Source organism: Etheostoma cragini, chromosome 13 (genome assembly GCF_013103735.1).
Source record: "Etheostoma cragini isolate CJK2018 chromosome 13, CSU_Ecrag_1.0, whole genome shotgun sequence".
Lineage (NCBI taxonomy): Eukaryota > Metazoa > Chordata > Actinopteri > Perciformes > Percidae > Etheostoma > Etheostoma cragini.
Genome location: NC_048419.1, coordinates 6,164,727 through 6,188,587, shown reverse-complemented (window position 1 = coordinate 6,188,587; position 23,861 = coordinate 6,164,727). Strand labels below are relative to the sequence as shown.

The following is a 23,861-nucleotide window of genomic DNA, read 5'->3' as shown; positions in this document are numbered from 1 at the left end:
TTTTGACTGAAATATATAAAGCAAAAGATAGGAAAGAAAATGCTGTAGGTATTTTTCTGGATCTTTCAAAAGCATTTGTTAATCATTTAATTCTATTAAAAAAACTCTCACATTATGGTATACATAACAAGTCATTACTCTGGTTCACCAGTTATCTTTCAGACCGGTCTCAAACTGTCAGCTACAATGGGACAGCTTCCCCCCCCCTTTCCCTTCAGTGTGGCTTACCACAGGGTTCAAGCTTGGGTCCCTTGTTATTTTTATTATATGTTAATGACCTTCCTAACGTATCAGATAAACTTTCAAAAATTGTATTTGCAGATGATACAAGTGTGTTTTACTCTCATAAAAGCCCTGAAATTTTAATAAAAGTAGTTAATGAAGAACTGGACAAGTTATCTACTTGGTTCAAGTCTAACAAATTGTCTCTCAATATAAAAAAAACAAGTTATATGTTTTTCGGTATTAAGTCAGATACAATTAAATCTTCAATGAAAATTCAAATTGATGATATCTCCATTAAAAATATTAAAACTGCTCGTTTCCTTGGCATTATATTAGATGACTCTTTATCCTGGAAACCTCTACTCGTAGTAGTTGTCTTATTAGGCCTCAAACCCAGTTTAGTGTGTTGTATAGAGGGTCAAAGATATGGAACAGTCTCCCCACTTCACTCACTGAGCTTTGTAAAGAACTTTTTAAACCGAGAGTCAAATTGTTGCTCCTAAGTTCTCTGAATTTTCCATTTGGGTTCATGCTCTAAATCTATTTTTAAGTTGTTTCATACAAATTAAATGTGTTTTGGTTTGTTTGATTTTGTTTTGTTTTTTCTTTTTGTTAGTTTTTTTTTTAATTTTATTGTTTGTTTGGTTTAGTTTAGTTTTTACATAATAACATAAATTGTTTTTTAAATTGTTAAATGATATTGTTTTTATGGTGATCGCCACTTATTAAGCCCCTTGGAGGGTTTTTCGGCAATCATCCGTCACATCTTTTTGTGTAATATATAATACTGTCTTAATGTTTTTGTAGTGAAAATAAAATAATCCATCAATCAATGTTGCCACACTGGTGACTGTAGGGAAAACCAATTTTCTGTTAGTTGTTTCTCCATCATCTCCAACTCCAGCAGTAGCCATGGTGTCTGGAAAAGTCAAACTGCAGGCTACTGGTAAGATAAAATGTCCATTTGTCTCTAGCTGCATGCTACCAGCTGTTACGCTACGCTGTGTCTGCAGTTGTATTTATTTTATGTACTTTTCTTCAGCCCTGTCTCAAAGTCCATTTAGGGAGGAGGATGGATGGGTCAAACAAACACAGGACTTTCACCCAGGACACAGCAAAGTTCTTGTACTGCTGCTGAAATGTTTAATATTTGGGACCTTTGGCTTCTTTTGTTCAATGCAATGGGTTTGTAAGCAAGGTATTGAAACAAATGATTGTAATGGTACTAAAATAGTAGCAAAAGTACATAAAATATCGTCAGTAACTAGCTTTAATGAAAGATCTATGATTTGATCATCCATCTGCAACATGCATCTACATACAATAATAGTACTACAGTTATACAATATGGTTGTGGCAGTAATAGAAAGGTATTTATTAGCATACCAAGCAAGTCACATTGAATTTTCTATCAATATATATTATCATCACATATTATCACGTAATGTTTAGCCTTACCCTGGAGCTGTCGTCTTGGGAACGCTGGTAGCGTTTCCAGCGACAACCATAGATCCCAGTGACAAAGGACAAAAAGACCTGTTTCTCATAGACCTGTAAGGGTTGGTGTTTCACCATGCTCCTTCAGCCTCAACGCGCCACCAGTCTGTTAACATCCCACACAGGACTGGGAACCCTGAAGAAGATCACAGTGTCACCAAACAGAACAATCTTTCCAGTAATTAGCTCTGTCTTTGAACACACAATTACATTTTTCATAGACGTGCCATGGCACGTCATGTTGCTGAGGTATATTTTCACAAAACAACATGAATATGTTTACAGTCCTGGGCCTTGTTTGGAGTTACAACATCTGGGGGAGGAAGTCAACCCACTATTCAATAGTGAGTCATGTCTGGGGACAGAGGTAATAATACAGTATATGATTTACAGTCATTGAGTCAACCTTTACCAATCTGAGGATTTATGACTGTAGAAAACAGGCATCAGTAGGTAGGCAGCAACTATCTCTAGGTATGACTTGCTCCTTTAACACGAAGAGCATCAGTAAAATGGGAAGAGTTAGATGGATCAAGCGTGTTGCCCCTTAAACTCACTTCTGTCTCAGAAAAAGCGTGTTGCCTTGGTGGCAGGTAAAAATGTCTTGGCATAGAAGCTATTGTTTTCCATGGCTCTCTGGGAGAGATGGTGCTGTGGCTTGTCTTTTTTTCAGGGTCCATTATTGTTCTTTTTTTACATTTTCAAATATTTTTTGTACAAAGTAGTGTATGGTATTGCATAATTAGAGTTTGAGCATGTGTTATTTATATTAAAGTCTAATAATAAGGTTGGATGCTGGGAATACGCTCCCAGTCTAAGCATGTGGTCATTAGGACCATTTTGGTTAAGAAAAACCTTGGTGACTGGGGTAAGTGACGGATCCTAAGATAATGTTGATTTTAAAGTATCAGTGCTTTTTCTATGTGTATGGCTCTATGGTTGGCAATGTGATCCTACCGCTTTGGTCCATAGTGAGATAGTATTATGGAATAGAATGAACAGACATCAATGAACAGACATTGAAATGGCTGTCGTGCTCATTTGACATCAGTTCAAGTGAAAATTGCAATTTTGGTTAGTTGTAATGTTGACAACACACATCAGTGCGGCTGATAAGTTTGTCACACTCCCTAGTTTAAAGTGCTCCTACTATGTTCATTTTCAGGTTCATAATTGTATTTTGAGGTTGTACTAGAATAGGTTTTGCATGGATTCATTTTAAAAAAAACATCATATTTCTGTTGTTAAATATATAATATGCCCAGGTCTCTGTTTTAGCTACAGAGTGAGACATCTCACTTCAATGCTATCCTAGTTGGGCACATGCTCAGTAAGATCACATTAGCTGGGAGGCTTCTTCTAAACGAGGGCACACTTGTGGAATACCTGCAGAACAGGGAGATGGAAGTAGTTCTTTTGGAGATTATGGTAAACTAATGTGTGTTGTAGCAGTGTTTTGCCATTGAGCTTGCTAACCGTAGCATGCGACAGAATCTGTTGGTCCACTTCTTTAACTGTCTATGATTATATCCAGCAATCCTAAATTCTTCTCTGGCAGCAAGGCAATGGACATAGTGCACAAAAGATGCCTCTCCATGCTTCGTACTACCTTAGATAGAACGTGACTTGCTGCAAGTCGGTTTATACAGGGGTTTATGCGTAAGTTAACCCACTGAAATGTTCACAGTTATTTGCAATAGCAACAATGTGCATTACAATAACAGCCTGAATGAGAATTTTCGATCTACTCTCATTCTGTTACTATGGAAATACCTTAGGGAATAATGGTTGGATTGCTAAAAGAATTTGTACCGGCATCCATGCTCACAAGAGGATGATATAATACTTTGAAAACCATGCCATGCAATTTCCTACAGATACACTAGCATTATCCAATAAGCCATTAGGGTCAGCTGTACATTGGGTTAATCAAAGAAGACTACTGCTTTGATCCAGCACAGATTACTGTAGATGGTGACACATTTCACAAGCCCACCCATGATCCTCACACCACTTAGGAAAATAGATCCATTTGGATCTGTGGGCCCCAGTGTAACTCCTGCCATGACCATGGTTCATTTCCTGGACCGGACCATGAAGATGAGGTCGTCTGGACAGAAAGAACACTCTCACCCACTGAACAGAAAAGGCAGCAATGAACAGCAATGTCCCAGCCAGACACTGTGGCGGTAGATAAGAGCATGTAACCTGGTCAACGGTCATCAACAAAACAAACTGCTCCTTTGTCCTTATTGCTGAGCTGAGAAATAGCAACATGCTAATTTTTTCTGGCTGCGTCTATTTAAAGCTAACACTCTTTGTCCATGGCATACAATTAAAAGCCTATAGTGTCAGAAACCTTTGATTCACATTCACAAGAGGATTCATGGGGAAACAAGACACAAGTGTACATTAGGGACCCCTTAGTAGGGCTGCACAATTTCAGGAATATATGATATAACGTTGTGAATATGGCAATATTGCTTGTGATAAATAAAGACGTATTAAAGTGTAATCAATTCTGCATTTTTGCTGCTTTCAGTTTTCCGCTAAATTACAACGAATTGCTTGTTGAACTAAAGACCAATGGAAGGAAATCATTCCCACCCTACTTTTATTGTACACATTTAACATTAAATTGAATACGTAAGGCACCACCGTAAAAAGAAAGGTTTCTTTTTAAAGTGGTATTTTCTGCTGATATTTTCTTTCAACCAACAAGAAAAAATCTCTGTCTATTGCAATATACGGCAGCTATTCACGATTTAAATATTGTGCCAGTAATAATAGCAATGACAATAAAAAAAAATGATGTATTGTGCAGCCCTACCCCTTAGCTGAAAGAGAGACAGACCCAGGATCCCCTACTACATAAAAACTAAAAAACTCTCCATGCTAGCAGGTGGCAGTAACCTCGGCTATCAAAAAAGTATACCGCATATGCAAACCGTTGCTATGGTGAAACATACAACCATACAACACCAAAACAGTGCATAGTTTGAATTAGGGCTGGGCGATATGGAGAAAATCAAATATCAAGATAGTTGCATACAAATACCTCGATATCGCAAAGATATTGTAGAGAAAAGAGTCCTCAGTATGCGCCTTGTGTGACATTCGTTTGCTTGCTTTTGTCACTTCTATTTTTCTTCTTGTGCAATGATTCACTAAATAATCAGAGAGATTCCTCTAACCAACAGCCGATCCAACAAAAAAGGCCGCCAAGGATCGACTAGTGGCAACTGTGCGTGACATACCGCGAAAATTCGACGCTCACCATTGGCCCACCTGTGGCCAACAGCCGGCCGTCTCCCTGGTGTGCCAGGGCTCTTTAAACTGTCTCTTTTTGCACTCTGACTGTAACTGCTCTAATTACTTAAAAACGTTAAAAGAATAACTTTATTGAAACAACCTGCATGTTATCTGTCTAACTGTCTATGTACTCCATAGTTGCAAGAAACACAATACGATTTTGTTGGGTATTGTGTGCAGCATGCTGTATAGGACTTGAGCTATGTTTCCTATTCAGGTGTTCCCAGGGGATAAGTGTGAAAGTTTGTTTAGGGTTCACTGCCAAATCTACACACACATCTTCAAAAGGGGGAAATTGTCGTGCATCCACCATGCAGATTTGCATCCTTTCACTGTTGACTGGTTATGACACGGGAACTCCCAGGCCTGAGGAAGCCTTCTCCTAGATTCAGATGAGTTGGCAGATTCCCAGCATTCATATCCTGACCCCATCCTCAAACAAGAGCCAACTGGAGCTGAAATCACATGGGCCTTACTCCAGCCAGGTTAGCCTATTGTCTCATTGTGGCTCTCTACCAAGGTGCTACCGTAACAGCGCTGTGGTCATCATGAGGTAAACTAGGCCCAGTCAGGATTGAGATGCTTCAGTCCTCTATTGCTGTGTGATTTCAAGATTCTTCACAGAATAAACTGGACATTACTCCAAATAAATGATGTCTGGTGCAGTATGCATTCTTATAGTCTTCCCCTATGTTATCTTTCTTTCCCAATGGGTGTAAACTGGACTAAAGGGAATAAAGCTGATTTGATCTATATTGTGAATAGAGACATGGCCTACAAGTCTCTGTCATGTCATGCAATGCTTGTTGCAACACAAAATATATACCAAGTCCAGCCTATTATCGGAGAAAATGACTGCCTGATCCAGGACTTCCATCAACATTTGACAGAATAGATGAATCTGCTAATGAAATATGTGCAGCATAAACTACCGTGGCCTTTGAAGGAATGTCTTTCAACACAACATGTGGTGTTTGCAGTGCAACCACTGTGCTCAACCACACACAGGCAATTCTGAGAATACCAGACGCATAAGCTTTTTGACCTCAATGAGCCTGATGGAAATGCACATTAGTAGAAGTATAAGTTCAACGTTGTTTATGAAATATCCTACAGTATATGGGCTGTAAGGATTCAGTCGTGTCAGCGGATTTTGTGGTGTACAGTAGCAGAAACTGTGCTGTTGACTGGACTCCTGGGTGTAGTGTGCTCTTCTTTTTTTATGTATTTTACACTGTTTCTTTTAGCTTCTGTTTCATGCTGTGTACAGTATTATCTTTTCTGTTTTTCTGGACCAGAACTTTAAATCTGTCATTGTCGCTGAGGCTGGGACGGTATGCTTTAATCCTGATTTGATTATTTCACATTGCATAGGCAACTATTTCATTTGTAGTGCGATTCTAGAAGTATTGCAATTCCATTATATTGAGTACTGTGATTTTCTCTTCCTTCTTAAACAAAAGTTAAATAAATACACTTCTAGCAACAATATATATTGAGGTATTTCTAAAAAACGATTCTTTTCTAAGAAGAATGCCCATTACATGTCCGTCAGTCAGTCTGTAAAGAAGAACACAAATACCCTGGAAATCCAGCATTCTCGCGAGATTACAATTTCAATTTGCTCAGCAAGTTACTCTGGTATTGAGTAATGCTGCTCATTAACTTTGCCCTTGTAGCTGAACTGCACCAATCACATCGCTTTATCTGATATAGGCAGGCCAGAGGTGAGATACACCAATCACATCGCTTTTTCTAAGATATAGGCGGGCCAGAGGCGAGCTGCACCAATCACATCGGTGTATCTGATGTAGGCGGGGCCAGAGACAAGCTAAACAGATGAAGAAGAAGAAGTTTTATCTAGCAGTTAGCTCCGCTGGTAGCTAAGCGCATGGAGCTCTGGATTCGTCACCCCATGTTTTGTTGTGATTGGTCGTAGTGTTATCCATTTGCGTGCAGTGAGATTTTCAAATGCACGCTTGGTGCAACTTGGGCGACTTTCATTACTCAATGCCAGACCCTTACTCCTTTTGTATTTGGGTCTGGATTTCCAGGCTAGAACGTAACATAGATTCTCTGCATTTTCTGTTTCGCTCCGTTTTGAAGGAAATGGATATGATGTAGTCACCATCGGCGGTACCGTATGAACACAACATATTTAAGTGAATCATTGGTAAAACAGTAAATAAAAAATATTGATTCTAGGGAAAAGAATCAATTTTAAAAATAGTCACAAAAAAAATCCCGATACATACACGTCAATCAAAGAAAGCTCTCCAAGTATCACTGAAACAGGTTCACTGCCCTCTCACGAACCTGCCCTTTACCTGAGAGGCCTTCACTACTCTCCTCACCGCCTTCCCAACTTCCAGATGTCCCCCGGTTCCTATCAACGCGCATCCGAGGCTCCATCACTGTGTCCAAGTTGTCAGTGGAGATAGATGTATGTGCTGATTGAATGATAATACAATAATCCACTAAGTCTCAGCCAACTCTGCCATATGCGTCTATTATAAGCCTTTTATCTTGGTCACTGTCGCCTCTTTCCAGGCTTCCATCGTTCACTCCTTCATTAAATTTATATATGCATGCATTAATAGTATACTTAATATTTTAGTGGATTTAGCCAAAAATAGAGTTTCCATTAGTGCCACACACTCGTTACATTCCCCGCAGGAGTACAATAGCACGGAGTGGAAACAAAGCTGCTGCTGAAGCCAGTGACTTTTTCACTAAATGTTGATGTTTTCCCAGTACTAACCTACATCCATCATTGGTCATAAGACATGAGCTTGTTAAAGTGAGGCCCTGTTCTCCTGCCCGGCTGCACATTATTAGCCAAGCAACACCTGCCAGTTCAGAAAGCAACCTCTGATTTATTAAAGGTGATTTTGGTCTGGCAGCTGCAGGAAGGCCGGGGTACAGACAGAGATGATAATTAGAAGTCAGACATGCTTTCTTCAAATCAGATGTGAGAGGACAAAAGGAGAGACCAATGTGATTAAAGCTTCGTTAATTTGCTTTGCAAAGATGGTGACATCCCGACATTGTCAAAGACTTCAAGAAAGCCACTACAGGTCAATAAGTCAGCCTTTAAACGTCCCATGACATGGTGCTCTTTGGATGCTTTTATATATACCTTAGTGGTCCCCTGATACTGAATCTGAAGTCTCTTATATATAGACCTTAGTGGTCCCCTAATACTGTATCTGAAGTCTCTTTTATATATACCTTAGTGGTCCCCTAATACTGTATCTGAAGTCTCTTTTATATATACCTTAGTGGTCCCCTAATACTGTATCTGAAGTCTCTTGTATACAACCTTAATGTTCCCCTAATACAGTATCTGAAGTCTCTTATACATAGACCTTAGTGGTCCCCTAATACTGTATCTGAAGTCTCTTTTATATATACCTTAGTGGTCCCCTAATACTGTATCTGAAGTCTCTTTTATACAACCTTAATGTTCCCCTAATACAGTATCTGAAGTCTATTTTATATAGACCTTAGTGGTCCCCTAATACTGTACCTGATGTTTCCTTTATATAGACCTTAGTGGCCTCCTAATACTGTATCAGAAGTCTCTTTAATATAGACCTTAGTGGTCCCCTAATATGTCCCCTTATTGTGCCTTATGAGGTCATAAGGGGCAAGATTCCAGTTTGGCCCATCTAAGCTTTTTTTATTTCTCAAAAGTCAGAGCAGGATACCCAGGTGTGTGTGTATGTTTGTGGGGGGAGTGAGTGATAGAGCGAGGGAGAAAGTGAGAGAGTGCCGGCGATTAGCTTTAGATCGAGTAGCGACCCTAGAGTCATAGTGAGAGAAAAGAAGAGTGTGCCCTGTTCTTTCTGACCACGGTGGGAAATATGTAGCAGGAGAAGTTAACCCTCTCCTTGATTTTATGTTGTTTATGGAGATGGAGAACCAGGAAAGGAGTGGGGGGGAAATGCAACGCTACCAAGCCACATCCTAGCCACTTGTAGTTACATTTTTTGAGGGTCCAGCGTAGGTTTGCGTCTCCACGTACCCACGTACGTAGCAACAGTGTAGATTTCACGCAGAAGTATAAATCAAGCTTTACGTGCAGCACCCAACTAAGCCAAATGAATGTAACATTAATGACTTTTCTCAGATCTAAAGATTGTAGTCTGCCCCCAGTGGAAGTTTTGTCTTTAAACTGTACACGTCTTATTTATGTATTATCTGTTGTAGCTTTTCCAACGTTTTAGAAACATATGGGAATGATAATGGACCAAAATGATGTGAAATTGTGTTTTTTTTATTTTTTTTTAAAAAACCTAACATTTTCTTAGGGTAAGACCTCGTCTCACCGCCAAATATGTGCACCTACGTCTTCCACAAACCTAAGGAAAACACTGAAATACCTTCATTACATATAGCATTCAGTCAACTATCATGGGGACAACTGGATTACATGCAGTAGAAAATAATTAGTTCATATTCTACATATCTTCCTTATTAGTTCAATGTTTATCACGCCAGAAAAATTGTTTCATTATCCAGTTGTCAAGTTGCATGCATGATGGGAAATGGAGTCTGATGAAAGTCATCCAGTTCAGCGTGTGCCAGTGTAACCACATCTGATGTTTTTGTGTCTCCAAACATTTATATTGCATGTCTGTAGTTGTTCCTAATACTATTTCTTTCTGCAGCAGGTGTCACTACACTACACTGTCAGTTTCACTTACTGTCAATCAACCGTCATGCTGAAGAACACATGAAAAACATCTGTGTGTGCTGTAATCTTTTATGTCAACAGTATCATAATGTAGCCTATGTTCCCTTTTGGAGACAGTAGGTGTCATTAGACAGTCATAATAGCCGGTGCGGATATTGGCCATAACAGCAATTGAAATACATGGAGTGTCGTAAAAAACAACGCATTTACACACACAACTCACCCAGCGAGGACAGATCACTCAAATTAATTCCATAAACATGATTCAAGTGATTTATGATTCCAGAGAGTTACTCAGATTATATCAAGATAATCCCATAAAGTACGCACAAAATTAAGTACTTTACCTCAAAGACAGCCTTTTTTTGTTTTTGTTTTTAAATCCTGGACAGTGTTGGGAAGCTCGCGGTTAATCGGTTATTTCCATGGATGTCGACATAAAGTCGTGTCTTCACAGATGGACTTTACGGATTCACACAAGTCTCCAAAGTAACTTTGAGCGGCCGTGTGAGGCTGACCAACGGCACACATCGGCCTCCTGTCCCGGGCACTCCGACAGCGAACAGCTAGGCGACGCACTGGACCTTTTTAAATCATCAGTGTTTTATTAACTCGTAGGATACTTTCCTCCTGAATTAAGACGTACCTTCAGTGTCCATAGAGGAGTTAAAGGCTGTAATCCGTCTGCCACCGAGTGGGTGGAGCTGTGCGGAGCTGCACGCTGCAAAAAATACTCCATCTAAGCATTTGATTTGGGCTATTTCATGTGTTGCAATGCGTACTTTCTTACAGTGTGCATGGTGTCTCTGGCGCAGGTAGATGGACCTGCAGTTTTACTTCTGGTGGTGGACATGGACAAGGAATGGGCATAACGGTGTTTGTAGTTTTTTTCTCCAATGAAGGAGTCGTTTCATTGAACGAAACAATGTCAATGTCACTTTGTGGTAACGCACACTTTATAATGGGTTTATAAATGGAAACTATTGGTTTCATTCATTACGAATGAATGGATAATAAATGAAGATTAGATCAGTAATTTGCTGAAACTTGACTTTAAAATGTACACGCATTACATCCTCATGACCCACAATACGCACGCGCACACACACACACACACACACACACACACACACACACACACACACACACACACACACACACACACACAACATATTGTATGAAATTGAGTTGCATATTAAACTTTGCCTATAATAATATGTGGGGTGGGCTTTTGTGGTGCATACAACAACATGCTATTAAAATATTGACATTCACATATTTATGCATCACCTTTGAATGTTAAACATACATTACATGTTTCACAGTAAATCCTTAGGCCTAGCTGTATCTGTGGATGGATACCTTACCTACAGGCCAAATAGCCTGTCATCGACGTTAAAAACTGAATTTTTTTAAAAATAAATTGAAATTTAGAAAACAAATATCACAAACAGGCCAATTTGTCTTTGCTTATGAATAGTTGGACTCATGTTCATGTATATTTTCATACATATTAACGTGTTGACTGTGGTGTGCCGTTTGAATTCTTGTTTGCATTTTGCCTTTCCTATTACTTTTATGTCTTTGTTTAGTTTCTTGTTAATCATTTTAGTCAGTGTTGCATGGTAGGACCCCTCAGAGACGAGCTGCTTCATCTCAAGGATTTATCCTGATGAACACACTTGTAAATCTTTCTGTTTGGCATGTGGCCACTTCTCTGGAAAAAGAGCTGCGGGGGATCTGGATTAAAATCCCCGTACTAATGACTGAGTAAGCATTTATTAACGGATAACCGCCATTAATAATTACACTGCCACACAAACAGAGAGGATGGACACCAACCAAAGGAATTCATCAGAACTAGCCAACCCCAAATGTGTTTTTATTAATGACTCCATAAATCATTAGTACATGGTTTATTAATAATTACTGACACCTTCCATTTCCACTGCACACATCCTTATAAAGGGTACCATTTCATTTTTCCGTTGAAGGTATCAAATTAAAAGGCTATTGATTTGTTTAAAATAATCCTGCTGCAAAATAAATAAATACAAAAAGTTAATTTGCACAGGTTGATGGCTCACTTTGAATCAATTCTATTCTAAAAATTAAGTGACGAACGTGCAAATGTATTCTAAACAAAGCTTCATGTCCTTCAGGAGGGTTGTAGGATTTCCTTTCTAGAGACAGGGTCTACTTGTATCAAACACTATGGACATGGGACAGTTTCCAATCCCCATACCATTTTCTTGTCCAGTATTTTCATAAGACTTTAAGACTCACTTGATAAAATGTATGGTTGATGCAGCGTGAGGAAACATCACTGCTAACATATGGAGCATCAAAAGTCAGTTTCAGTCCGTTCTGCGGACAAAAATCTTAGGCCGGGAATTTGACAATACGGATATTAACGTTGCAGACGAATAAGACGGCTGAAGCAGAGGGAGATAGATGTAGAGAGGAGAAGAGAAGAGAAGTGACATATGAGAAGTTATCTGGAGGGGATCTGAGATTTGTACCTCTTCCTGCTTGCTGTCTCTAGCTATGTTTCTTCCATTTTGGACATGATACTCAGTGTCTCATGTGCTGGATTTGAGAGGGATAAATCAAGTGTGTTGCCAGTTTGAAGTGTGGCTGGTGATTTCAGGAGGGAGAGGTCAAAGGGGGATAAGCGAGAAATAATTGAATTAAACTACTCTGTGGAAGGAGGGAGGGAGAATGCTAAAGTTGCCATGGAGGGTTGGCATTGTCCCCATCTCTAGGAAATAGTAGTGTTTCCTGGAATTTCCCAAGCAGAACCACAAGGACAGAGGTGAGGAGGTTTTAGATGGGCTTTACGGAGTCGCACGCTGTGATGGAGAGATTCCACGGAGAAGACAAGAACTTTGAAAGCTTCTCATAGGACTGTAGGTGGTCAGATAAGGCTCTCATATTTATGCATTTTGATTGGTTGTTGTAATAATTAACACCTGGTTTTGCAGCCCTGTACAAGACTCATGGAGGACATGCATTTCCACATAGGCGTAATTTACAAAACGTCCAAACTGTTTTTATTATCTAAGAACAATTTCCTTCACATACTTAAAGACATTGACACCATAAATTCAGGAAGTGGTTGCAGAAAAATTCACCACAATACAGTAAATTAAGTGTTTGATCTGCTCAAAACTAAACATTTTGACATCTCCCCAATGTTGAACCCAAAGTTTTGCCCTTGCATTACAAACACCTCGGACAAAGGTAGAGCAGATGAGTAACGTCTTGTAAGAGATCTATTCCCGGCCCAGCAGTCAGAGATTAACCCTTGGTCTGGGATCATTACGTCAGCACCCTTTAATCCCACACAATTAAGCAGTGGCAGGGAGACGATCCCTACACTAGAACTTCTCTAACAGGTGAAATGCATGCTGGTCCCGTGGTGGTTTGTTAGTGGGAAGGACACATGCATACACAAAGAAATTGAAATCAATTGAAGTGTGTAGCCTACTTGCAAATCAACTCCTCACAGTGTTGGTAAAATAAGTTCAGTGCTTGGCGTAAATCAAGTATGATGATTTCTAGATTACATTTTTAAATGTACACTGTTTATTGAGCCCCAGTGGGGAAATTACAATGATGATAGTGAAGGTGGCCGTGGTGGTGATAGTCCAGTTGTGATGTGCTGTGTGCAATTTTGTTGGCTAGTAGCAGTCTCTGCATGCAACATGAGCAAGTCAATGTTGTGTTGGATTCATCAAACAGCTGATATTGTTTTGTCTTTCCAAGACAAATTTCCTTTGGGAAAAAATCTTATGTTATTTTAGTAACAGCAATCTAGCAGTAGCACCTACAGCAGTAAAAAAATCTTTTGCTTTCTGTTTTCTTTTGTTTTTTGTCGACTTCTAGTGGTCATAGGAAGTACTACCACTGCTCAGACAGTCAGTATATCAGCCAGCAGAGGGTGCCTGGACCTGCTGTACTCTTGGTCTCTCTTTTGAGTGAATGTGACAAAAGCCAATGATGTGAACATGGACATAATGCACACTCTGGGTATTGTAGTTCTTCTGTGTGAAGTGATGCTCAAATAAAGACTCTGACACTGTTATACCAAAAATAAAGATTTGATTCACAGTGAATTCTTGAACTTCAGTGAACTTTTCATTAAAATGCACAGACAAGCTTCAGTGGAAGGCTCAAATGCTGGCCAAAACAGCGAATACATAACGTGAATAAACACTGTGGGGAAAGACCTCGCCTTTTGGGGAGTTCATTTAGAGATATGTCAGGAAGAGAGAGTCATGATAAAAATGTCAATACACAGCAATCAAGTTAAATGAAAAACTGTTATTAGATTTATTTAAACACACCTAACTGGAATGTAATAAACTCCTCATTTTACCAACACTAAATATTTCCCCACATTATACTATACTACTATACTTCAACCTAATAATACATATGGCAACACAGTTTGATTCTTGAGTGTTTGAACATTAAATTGCAACACATCTTTCACAAAATGCATATGCAATATTAGACTAGTAGATGAACATGTGCCTTGGGGAAAATGATGTTGTCAGGGTTATTGTTGGAAAGACTGCGTTACACACTGGGCCATCATGGAGTTTTAAAGTCTAATGAATGATGCCATGGTTGCATCATCGGATATGTGCGATTTAACAGTCCCTATACGAGGGACAGAGAGGGTAAGTACTGGAAGTACTCGTGGAGTACTCCTTTACAAAATGACGCCTGTACTTCCTATGGTCAAAACATCATGTTTTCCAGCACACTTGCATTGCTGGAAATGTACAAAGTGTTTTGTGGAACAGACTTAAAACCTTAGCAAAAGCAAACAAAAGTAAGAAAAAAAATCAAATCTAATTAATACCTTTCCCTCTGAGCTCTTACATCATATAATATCTGGGTAAGATGATAGTCACGTAGTTGTAAATGTTGCAACAGTGAATTCACATCATGTCCTGGTCTACGGAGGATTTGCAAATCATGATGTTAGAGAAACAGAAACTAAGTCAGTTGAATTAATCAGATTAACAGAAATTCTACTGAAGATCTATAAAATCTGGTTTTGTGTAGGCGTCCTCTAAAGACTTACTGTACATTTTACTAATGTATGACAGAAAGACATCAACATGCTAAACTGTTGCTGCATTTCTATAATAGATCCACAGTTATGTCTGCTGTGAAAGACTAGATGTTAAGTACGTTCTTGCTCCTAATCTCAGATAAAACTGAGATGCTGGCCTTTGGCCGTCTTGGCATGGACACCTGTTTGATCAGGTAGCAGTGACTCTAGACATCTGTGTGAAAGTTTAACAGATAAGAACCATGGTGTAATGTGCAATACATACAACCCTTTCTTTTTATCAGCACATTTAAGATATCATTGAGATCACCTTCTTTTCACTGACGCAAATAGCTCACACCAGATCCTTTTTTTTTTATTATTCACGGCTGATGCAGAGATTGTATTTCCCGCCTCTGTATCATCCAGACTGGAATGTTTTACTGTCAGGCCTGCAGCGTGCTATTACTAAAGTCTTCAAATGGTTCAGAATGCTGCAGGAAGAATCTTATCTAAAACTGCTAAATGTGACCATATCACACCAGTTTTAGCTTCCCTTCATTGGCAACCGATCCAAGCCAATCAGGACTCTCCGCTCTCAGAATACAGGAATACAGGCCAAGGGGCCTTTTCCTATCTTGCCCTCTTCTTCTGGAAAAACCTTCCTGTAGATATCAGTCTGATTGTGTTGAGGCCTTTAAATCCAAACTCAAAATTCAAACCTACTGCCTTAACTTTCAATTAAATTTGCATTCTTTCATTATCCAGTTGGCGGGCCATTCTCAGTCTCATTGTATAATGTGAGCTGTAGTGTTTGTTATAGTTCTATTATTCAACTATTCTACATTCTTCTTCATCTCAATCTCTTTTCCAGTAACTATCCCTGGGCTGGATCAGCAGCTGTCCTCCTCACGTGTCCTACAACAGGCACTGTGCTAATTTGTTGTTGTGTTGTTGTGTATTTGTGTCATTCTCTTATCTAAATTGTGTGCTTGAGTTTGGCTTCCTGTGTGATTGTGTGTCCTTTCCTCACACCTAGAAGATGCTTGACACCCTACCAGATCCATTTTCTTCATTTATCAATTGTTACTATTTATTCTTTGGAAATGTTGCATTCTCCCATTCAGCCTCTTTGTCAGTTACTTTGTATGTATATATATATTTTTCTGTATCTATTTTTTATTTCATATTTCCGTTTAATATGTCTATTTAGGCATGTGCTTTCTCTTTCTGACGATATGTTCACATTCTATGTATGTTTTTCTCATGTGGATTGTATATATTATGATGTTGGTTATTCTCAGTTGCTCTTCCTGAAGTTTATTCAAGTTTTTAGGGGGGCGTTTTCCTTATTCAAAATGAGGGACTGGTGATGGAGAACGTTGGATGCTGTACAGATTGCAAAAAAGGCCTATGAGGCAAATTTGTGATTTGTGATGTTGGTCTATACATGTATAAATAAATTTGACTTGATTTGCTGAGGCAATGTTACAGAGGACATGCATCCGCTTCTTCTTTAACTTCCTGCTGCCTGATCCCTTGTAAACACCACTCCCCAAGCAGGGGGAGGATGCACATACCACCAGGAAGAAGAGAAGGAAGCATTCACGGGAAAATATGCAACCAGAGAACTCAGTTCCCATACTCTTTTCACAAAAGGAGTTCCCATATTCCAAGAATTCATATGTGTACATATTAAAAAGTAAGAAGTCAAATGTTTCTGTACTACTGAATATGTCTGCAACGGTTACTGAACTAGCAGATTTGGCTTTGGAGCTTCCTGTTGTTATGGAGAGCTTGAGTCAAACTCCCACTGGCATGAGACAACAAGGGTGCTAATGAAGTTAGCAGGAACCATCAGGAAGGATCCTGTCTGCCTCTCTAGTGTTTCAGTGTCCTTGGGATTGGCAACACAACACATACCATCTCAGCATATTTAATATACACATAGTAGCACACAATGTTGCTGCCAAGTTCACCACATTTGAACAAAAGTACAAAAGTAACCTGGATGAATCACTGGAGTGCTCCTTTTATACAGTGAATATACAAAAAGTGATGCCACCTTCAATTTGTGTATCACAAATACAACTACATTAAAAATACTGATGAAACACTAAAGGGAAGTTTTCCCTTGTATGTTTTTCTGTGCAACCATAATCTGTAAAAGTATTGACGGTTAACTTCATTATGGGTCACTGAGTGGTAGGGGTCTGACTGGGCTTCAATTTCAGGCTTTAGGACCTGGAGGGGGAGGATTGTGCTCCCCCATACTATGGGCGGGACCGGCCTGGATGGAAGATTCCAGTGCAGAGATTTTAATGCTTTGAGAACCGGGCATGACAGTTCCTGCAGCTGTCTCACACAACTCTGTTTCAGACCATTAAATAGGGTAACTTTACAAAGAGGAGGTCAGCGCTGGGGGATCTATTTGCAAGCAGCTTGAGGATAACCTCCTGAAATACTGAAAGAGGCTAACAAGGTAAGATGAAAGAACTAGGAGTAAGGGGGGAAGGGAGAGTATGCAGTGATCAACTGGTGGGAAATGCCCAGGCATGTGAAAAGAGGCCACAAAGTCAGAACTGGGATATGCAGCTTAAGATTACATTGTAGATATACGCAGTGGGATTCATATGTTGTTGGATAGGTTTGAAAGAAGAAAAAAAGTTGAAGAAAATGTCAAAGTAATAGAAATGCTTGAGAGACATTTAGGGGTTGGCTGAAACTTTTGACTATGGTACATGTGTGGCATGTCTCTTTTTTTGTCTACTTATTACAGTGCCCATTACACAATAAAAAAGCACATCCATTTGAGGTATGATATATACATACACAGTGTCTCTTGGCCATTAAAACTGCAGAAGAGAATTTCTCATCATTCATTCATTCAAAGTCTCATGTCCAGAACATGAATGAAAATAACATACAAAACAAATTTACCGATACTTTACCGTATGATTTCAAAAGCTTTATGAATGCTATTTAGATCACATCATCAACATTTGCCAAGTGTATTCATCCCTATTTATTCTCAACTTGCAACACAGGGAAGATTCATCTTCAAATACTTATTTTAAAAAGCTGTAAGACCGTACTTGTACAGTATTGTAGACAAAAACATTTAAACTCCAAATCTTTTTTGAAAAGTGATCTCTATCATGTACACTGAGGTCAGATATCGCTCCATCTTTCAGTGTTTGGGCTTGCGTGAGCTTGTAAAAAATGTCTCTGAAGCTGCTGAGAGGAGACTCTTGATGTATATCATCCGTCTCTTTTAAGCATATTGTGGTTTGCTCATTGCATTTTATAAAGAGGCTGATACACACAAACAACATTTTAGAGTTTAAAAGACCACACAATAACTCTATAACTGTAACTGGCCGTATTTACAGAACCTTCTGGAAGCAAACATCCTCTCTATCTAAGTGGCCTGGAGTAAATAACCTGACATTGGTTGCATATGTGTCAGCACGTAGTCACTTCTTCCAAACCACCTATAACCAATCAGCATCAACAAGACTTATTCTTCTATGGGACATTTTTGAATTCTTAAATATTTTGTGTTTCCAAGACATGAAAAACTCAGACCTAGCTGGGCATTATTTCAGCCTTTACTTCCTGCAGCTGCCGACGTGGCTGTTATGTAAGTCTTGCCTTTAGGTCTACTGGGAGAGAACCCAACTCCCCTGCTATTATACTTAAAAACAGGCAGTGTAAACCCCAAACATGCTGCAAAATTGTCTCCCTGAGTTTAAAAAAGTAAGGTATACAAGATATTTCAAACTGAAATGGAACAAACATAAGCCCAGGCAAGACTCTCTCTCTGTTGGCCAGTAGATTACATTATTGACTTCACGTTTTCTGTTTTCTCTGATTAGCATTACACAGAGATGTGGGTGACTATCCTGGTAGCCCTGGTCCTCGTGGCCACTTCAGCTTCAGCTGCCACCTCGGCTTCACCAGACAAAGTACTGAGTAAACCCGCCACCATCCTGGCTGACAACAGTGCCAAGCTGGCTTTCAGTCTCTACCAGAACATTGCCAAGGAAAAAGATGTAGAGAACATCCTCTTTTCCCCTGTAGTGGTGGCTTCCTCTCTGGGTCTGGTGGCCCTCGGGAGCAAAGCTTCCACTGCTTCTCAGGTAAAAAGCATTCTGAATGCAGCTAAGGTTAAAGACGAGCAGCTGCACGCTGGTCTGGCCGAGCTCCTGACTGAGGTGAGCGACCCAAAGACCCGCAACGTCACCTGGAAGATTAGCAACCGCCTGTATGGACCCAGCTCTGTCACCTTTGTGGAAGATTTTGTTAAGAGCAGCAAGAAGCACTATAATTGTGACCCCTCGAAGATAAACTTCAGCGATAAGAAGAGCGCCGTGAGCTCCATCAACGAGTGGGCAGCCAATTCTACTGATGGCAGACTGCCCGAGGTCACAAAGGATGTAGAAAAGACCGACGGCGCCATGATCATCAATGCTATGTTTTTCAAACGTGAGTGTGTACAAAACCTGTGTATGTGCAGTAGTATTACTTTATGTTTTTCTCAATTTGTTTTAATTTTATTTCTCACAGCTCACTGGGATGAGCAGTTCCATCATAAGATGGTGGACAACCGTGGATTCATGGTGTCCCGTGGCTACACTATTTCAGTACAGATGATGCACCGCACAGGTAGGTAGAGACAGTCCTGTTGAAGGGTTTCTGCTGGTTTCAATTACTCAAACTGAAGACTTTTTAAAACTTCTTGAAAGAAATTCAAGACCTACTGTACATATCAAAACATCAGAAAACACAACAAAAATGTAAAAAGGAAGATTTTTACATTTTTGCTGCGTACTGAACACAGGTTAGAGGCATAGTTATGTCGGTGGTACAATTACAATTAGAGACTTAATGCAATAACACAAAAGCCGACTGGCTGCAATGTAAGTGGTTACGTATATTTGGACTAATGGAAGAAAAAACTACAGCACCACAGAATCAAACAAAACATGTTAACGAGCCTTATGGCGTTTTTCCATTAATGGTAACTGCTTGACTCGCCTCGCCTCGGCTTGGCCGTGCCCCGAACCCTTTTTCCATTGGAGATTAGTACCGCATCATGTGAACCGTGGCTGGTCGTCATAGCAGGAAACACACACAGAACGTCACAGGTGTGTTTTTTGGATTTTCGGCACGTTGCAACAGCAAGAAGGCAAATTAGTTTCTAATGAACCTGGAGGCAGCAAAAAACAACACAAAAAAATAATGCTGGATAAACTCTTTACCGGTAAACACGGCGGGTTTGTGGGACTTTTTTACGCAATAGAAAACCCAAACAATACGAGTAGAGGCGAGTCGAGTCGAGTAGATGCCATGCAGTGGAAAAACGCCACTAGAATTGAAATGATTTAACATTACACTGACATGTGTAATAATACAAAATAAACAAAATTCCTGTTTAGAAACATAACCTCACTAAATGTTATTTAAATCAAATATTGTTATCCATTCTATGTTTCTGTTCCCAATTCCCAAAATGGAACAAAAAAGGATAGTCCACAATTCCACAATGCAAACATTTGCATTTTATACATGAAAAGATGAAGCAGAATGACAAGAACATTCTACATTTGTGTACAAGATAAAAAGCGTTAATTATTAAGTTATGTTATTTTGCTAGCTTTAAAATCTTTAAGCTAACCAGCTCTAGCTTTATATTAACCCACTGACATGAGAGTGTTATCAATCTTCTCATCAAACCCAAAAGGAAAACAAACACGGATATTTCCCAAAAGTTGGAACAGTTGCTTTTGGATTACACTACATGTTGCTCATAGAAAACAACAGCTGTAACTTGTAACACAATAAACATACCTGCGATATAGGACAGGGAGGTTGTGTTTCACAGTGGAAAGGCAAGAGCTTCCCTAAAGTGTATTGTTAGGCAGAGATTGTTAATATCTGTAATACATTTGCATTTGTTTCCCCAGGTCTCTATGGCTTCTATGATGACAAAACCAATAAGTTAAATATCCTGAGCATGCCTCTGGCTCATAAGAAGTCCAGTGTGGTGTTCATTATGCCTCACCATACGGAACCTCTGGACAGGGTGGAGAAGATGCTGACCCAGAAGCAGCTGGATACGTGGATGGGCAAGCTGAAACCGACAGCAATAGCCGTGTCTTTGCCTAAAGTCAGCATGGAAGTCAGTCACAACCTGCAGGTATGATGCAAGAGACTAAAAATGGCACCTCGGTCTTAGTCTGTGTCAACAAAGTTTCACTCTGCAGGTTGTCCCTCATTTCCGTCCCCTTCCGCTTTCTTTGTGTTGGCGTTCTAACCTCCGGTGGATTTCTGAGGACTATGATTAACTTCTCTTCAGATCTCTGCAGGGTATATCCAGACAGCTAGCTAGGCTATCTGTCAAATCTGTGTTTTCTGCTCCACAACTAAAAGCCAGACCCTCCTCCACTGTGGCTTTTAGTCCACAAAGCATTTTGGGGTGCTTTGGGAAACGTGCTCTGGTTTATTGGCATTTCTTTGCTGCTGCAGAGTAGCCTGGGGAAGGAACTAGTTTTGGTGTAACATGTGTAAGCTCAAAAGGAGTTTTAGTCGTGCAACAGAAAACTCATAGTCTAGGTAATTGTCTGGATTTACCCTGCAGAGATCTGAGCAGCAGTTCTCAGGAATCCTCAGGAATTTAAAATGACTACACAAAAAAAGAGGAAGGTGAAATGAGTTAAAGTGAGTTAAAATTAGTGAAATTCTGCAGAATTTCTGGCGGCAACAGAACAATCCTGAGAGTGTAACTTTCTAAATGTAGACTTCGACTAGAAAGACCTTTACCACAGCGCTGTAGAAGAAGGTCTGGCAAAGCTAGGCTACCTGTCAACTGATACTTTTATAGGATCAGATTCTCATCTTAATGTTCTGCTCCTATTTAGAAAAGCCTTGGGGAGTTGGGCCTGACGGAGGCTGTGGATAAATCCAAAGCTGACTTGTCCAAGATCTCCGGGAAGAAGGGCCTCTACCTGGCCAGTGTGTTCCACGCCTCCGCCTTGGAATGGGGAACTGATGGAAACGAAATGGACATGAGCATCTTCAGCACAGACAAGCTGAAAAACCCTACACTGTTCTACGCCGACCACCCTTTCATCTTCCTGGTGAAGGACCAGAAAACAAACTCCATCCTTTTCATTGGCAGGATGGTTAGGCCAAAGGGTGATAAGATGAGAGATGAATTGTAACCACATTAAGTTAACAGGCTGACTCTGTGTGTGAGTGTATATTTTTTATTGCAATATGCTGAGAAGTGCAAATGCAGGTTTCATATCGCACGAGTGCATTCCTTTACCTTACATGACAACAGAATTCCACAACACACGGCTAAAGAGGTGTTTAAACATTTCATCCGGTGTTTTAGTGAGCAACGCATTGTGCACACCCTTCCTTTTTAACGTGAAGATGATTTGATATCACTATGTTTTTGTTTTTTTTTGCATTGGCATATCACATTATGGACTTACATTAAGTACAATTTTGCTGATTGATGCCTAAAATGTAAATGCAGGAGGACAACACCTGTGAAACATGATCCCATATGTGCCAGCACAAAAATGGTTTCTGTTGCCAAGTCTTAACGGTCTTTGTAAAAGGTGTACAATCTTACTTTTGTAGCGATTTGATGGTGCTTGTTGTTGAATTTAACAACATGTTTCAGTTTTTCAAGCACGGCTGCTTTCAATTTGTTAACTCAAAGGATCTTCAAAATTTTCACTGCTTTCCCCCACAAGCCTATATTTATAACCTAAATTCTACATTGCTGTTTTTCTTATTATTGACCCTCCTTGAATGCACATATCTGGCAAACCAACCAAATTATGGTTCCTTTAATGAGAACTATCTACAAAACAATGTCCGCACACATGATTTCACAGTTTCAAAATATGGCTCTAGACTGTTAGAAATTTCTAGTTTTTTTTACAATAAAAGTGTAAGCAAAACCAAACAACATTGTCAATTAGATTTTTAGATATTTGCTGCTTTCATGTATTAGAAGACTCTGACTCAGCCAGTCTTGATCTGTCTGTTGTGTGTTTTCCAGCAGTTCAGCCTTGGGCAGGTCTGTGGAGCCCAGATTTTCCAGCTGAATAACAAGAGAATATTCCACGGAGTGATTGTGTGACCTCCTGGGTAGCCCTTTTGCAGCCAGGAATGGGATAGAGTTGCAAAAGTAAATACAGAAGAAATACACTTCCTGCTAAACATCGCAGAATGAATCACAACACTGTAAATATGCAGACAAAACTAAATAGTTTGGAACATCCAGATGGGATCTGCAGCTGGTCCGGGTAGCCCTCACTAAAATTAACATCATCAAAACTCCCCCCCCCTTTAGTGTTTGTATTAGGTTCAGAAAGAAAACATCTAGAAAAACAGTCAATAAGGAGTAATCCATAAATTAATGCAAAGAACTAGTAGTGCAGTGTGGTATATCCCGCCACCTAGAGGTCAAATGGATTAATCACAGAAAATTGTCCTACATTTATCTATAATGATACATATAGTGGAGCAGTATATAAAGAATGTGCATTCTAAATATTTGAATTTATTTATAACAATTAAAAAGAAGGAACTATGATTGACGTAAAGTTTACTTGGGTCTTTACTTTGCCTCAATTATACTATTCAGAGATTCAAAGCTGCTAATTATGGGTACACAATGGGTTAAAAACATAATAATACAACTATAACTTATGAGTTACGGCGTTAATTGAAATCTTAGTAAAGTACAGTTGGCAAATTGCTCAGCAACATTTTTCTTAGAAATAATATGTATTTGTAATGAATCAATAAAATCAAAATAATTGTAATGAAATACATTCCTAGGACTGCAGTGAAACACATGTACATTATTCTACAGTGGGAAGAGGTTGAGTCCTATACGTAATAAAGGATTTGCTGCTTTGAAGTGATTATTTCCCATGAAAATATGCTGTTAACATTAAAGCCCATGTTGCAAGTTAACATCCACTGTTGATTATTGGGTACAAAAAACACTCAAGATATGTATATCATTTT

The 23,861-nt window shown here is 39.5% G+C and overlaps 2 protein-coding genes across 7 annotated transcripts in view; one reads left to right on the top strand and one right to left on the bottom strand.

Annotated features, from left to right (window-relative positions):
* Positions 1-10,409, bottom strand: part of gdpd5a (glycerophosphodiester phosphodiesterase domain containing 5a) — a 38,948-nt gene extending 28,539 nt beyond the window's left edge. For 4 of the 6 annotated variants that reach the window (XM_034889282.1, XM_034889285.1, XM_034889284.1 and 1 more), the window contains exon 1: positions 1,684-1,800. In XM_034889282.1, the coding sequence (XP_034745173.1) occupies positions 1,684-1,800 (117 nt within the window). Of the gene's footprint in view, positions 1-1,683; positions 1,859-10,075 lie in introns of those variants that run through there. The other 2 variants (XM_034889283.1, XM_034889281.1) reach the window with 2 other exon arrangements.
* Positions 10,410-17,073: 6,664 nt separating this feature from the next.
* Positions 17,074-22,778, top strand: serpinh1a (serpin peptidase inhibitor, clade H (heat shock protein 47), member 1a). Its single transcript, XM_034889287.1, has 5 exons — positions 17,074-17,283; positions 18,680-19,289; positions 19,371-19,469; positions 20,771-21,003; positions 21,725-22,778. The coding sequence occupies exons 2-5, from the start codon at positions 18,692-18,694 to the stop codon at positions 22,025-22,027; spliced, it is 1,233 nt and encodes a 410-aa protein (XP_034745178.1). The 5' UTR covers positions 17,074-17,283; positions 18,680-18,691; the 3' UTR covers positions 22,028-22,778.
* Positions 22,779-23,861: the final 1,083 nt, after the last annotated feature.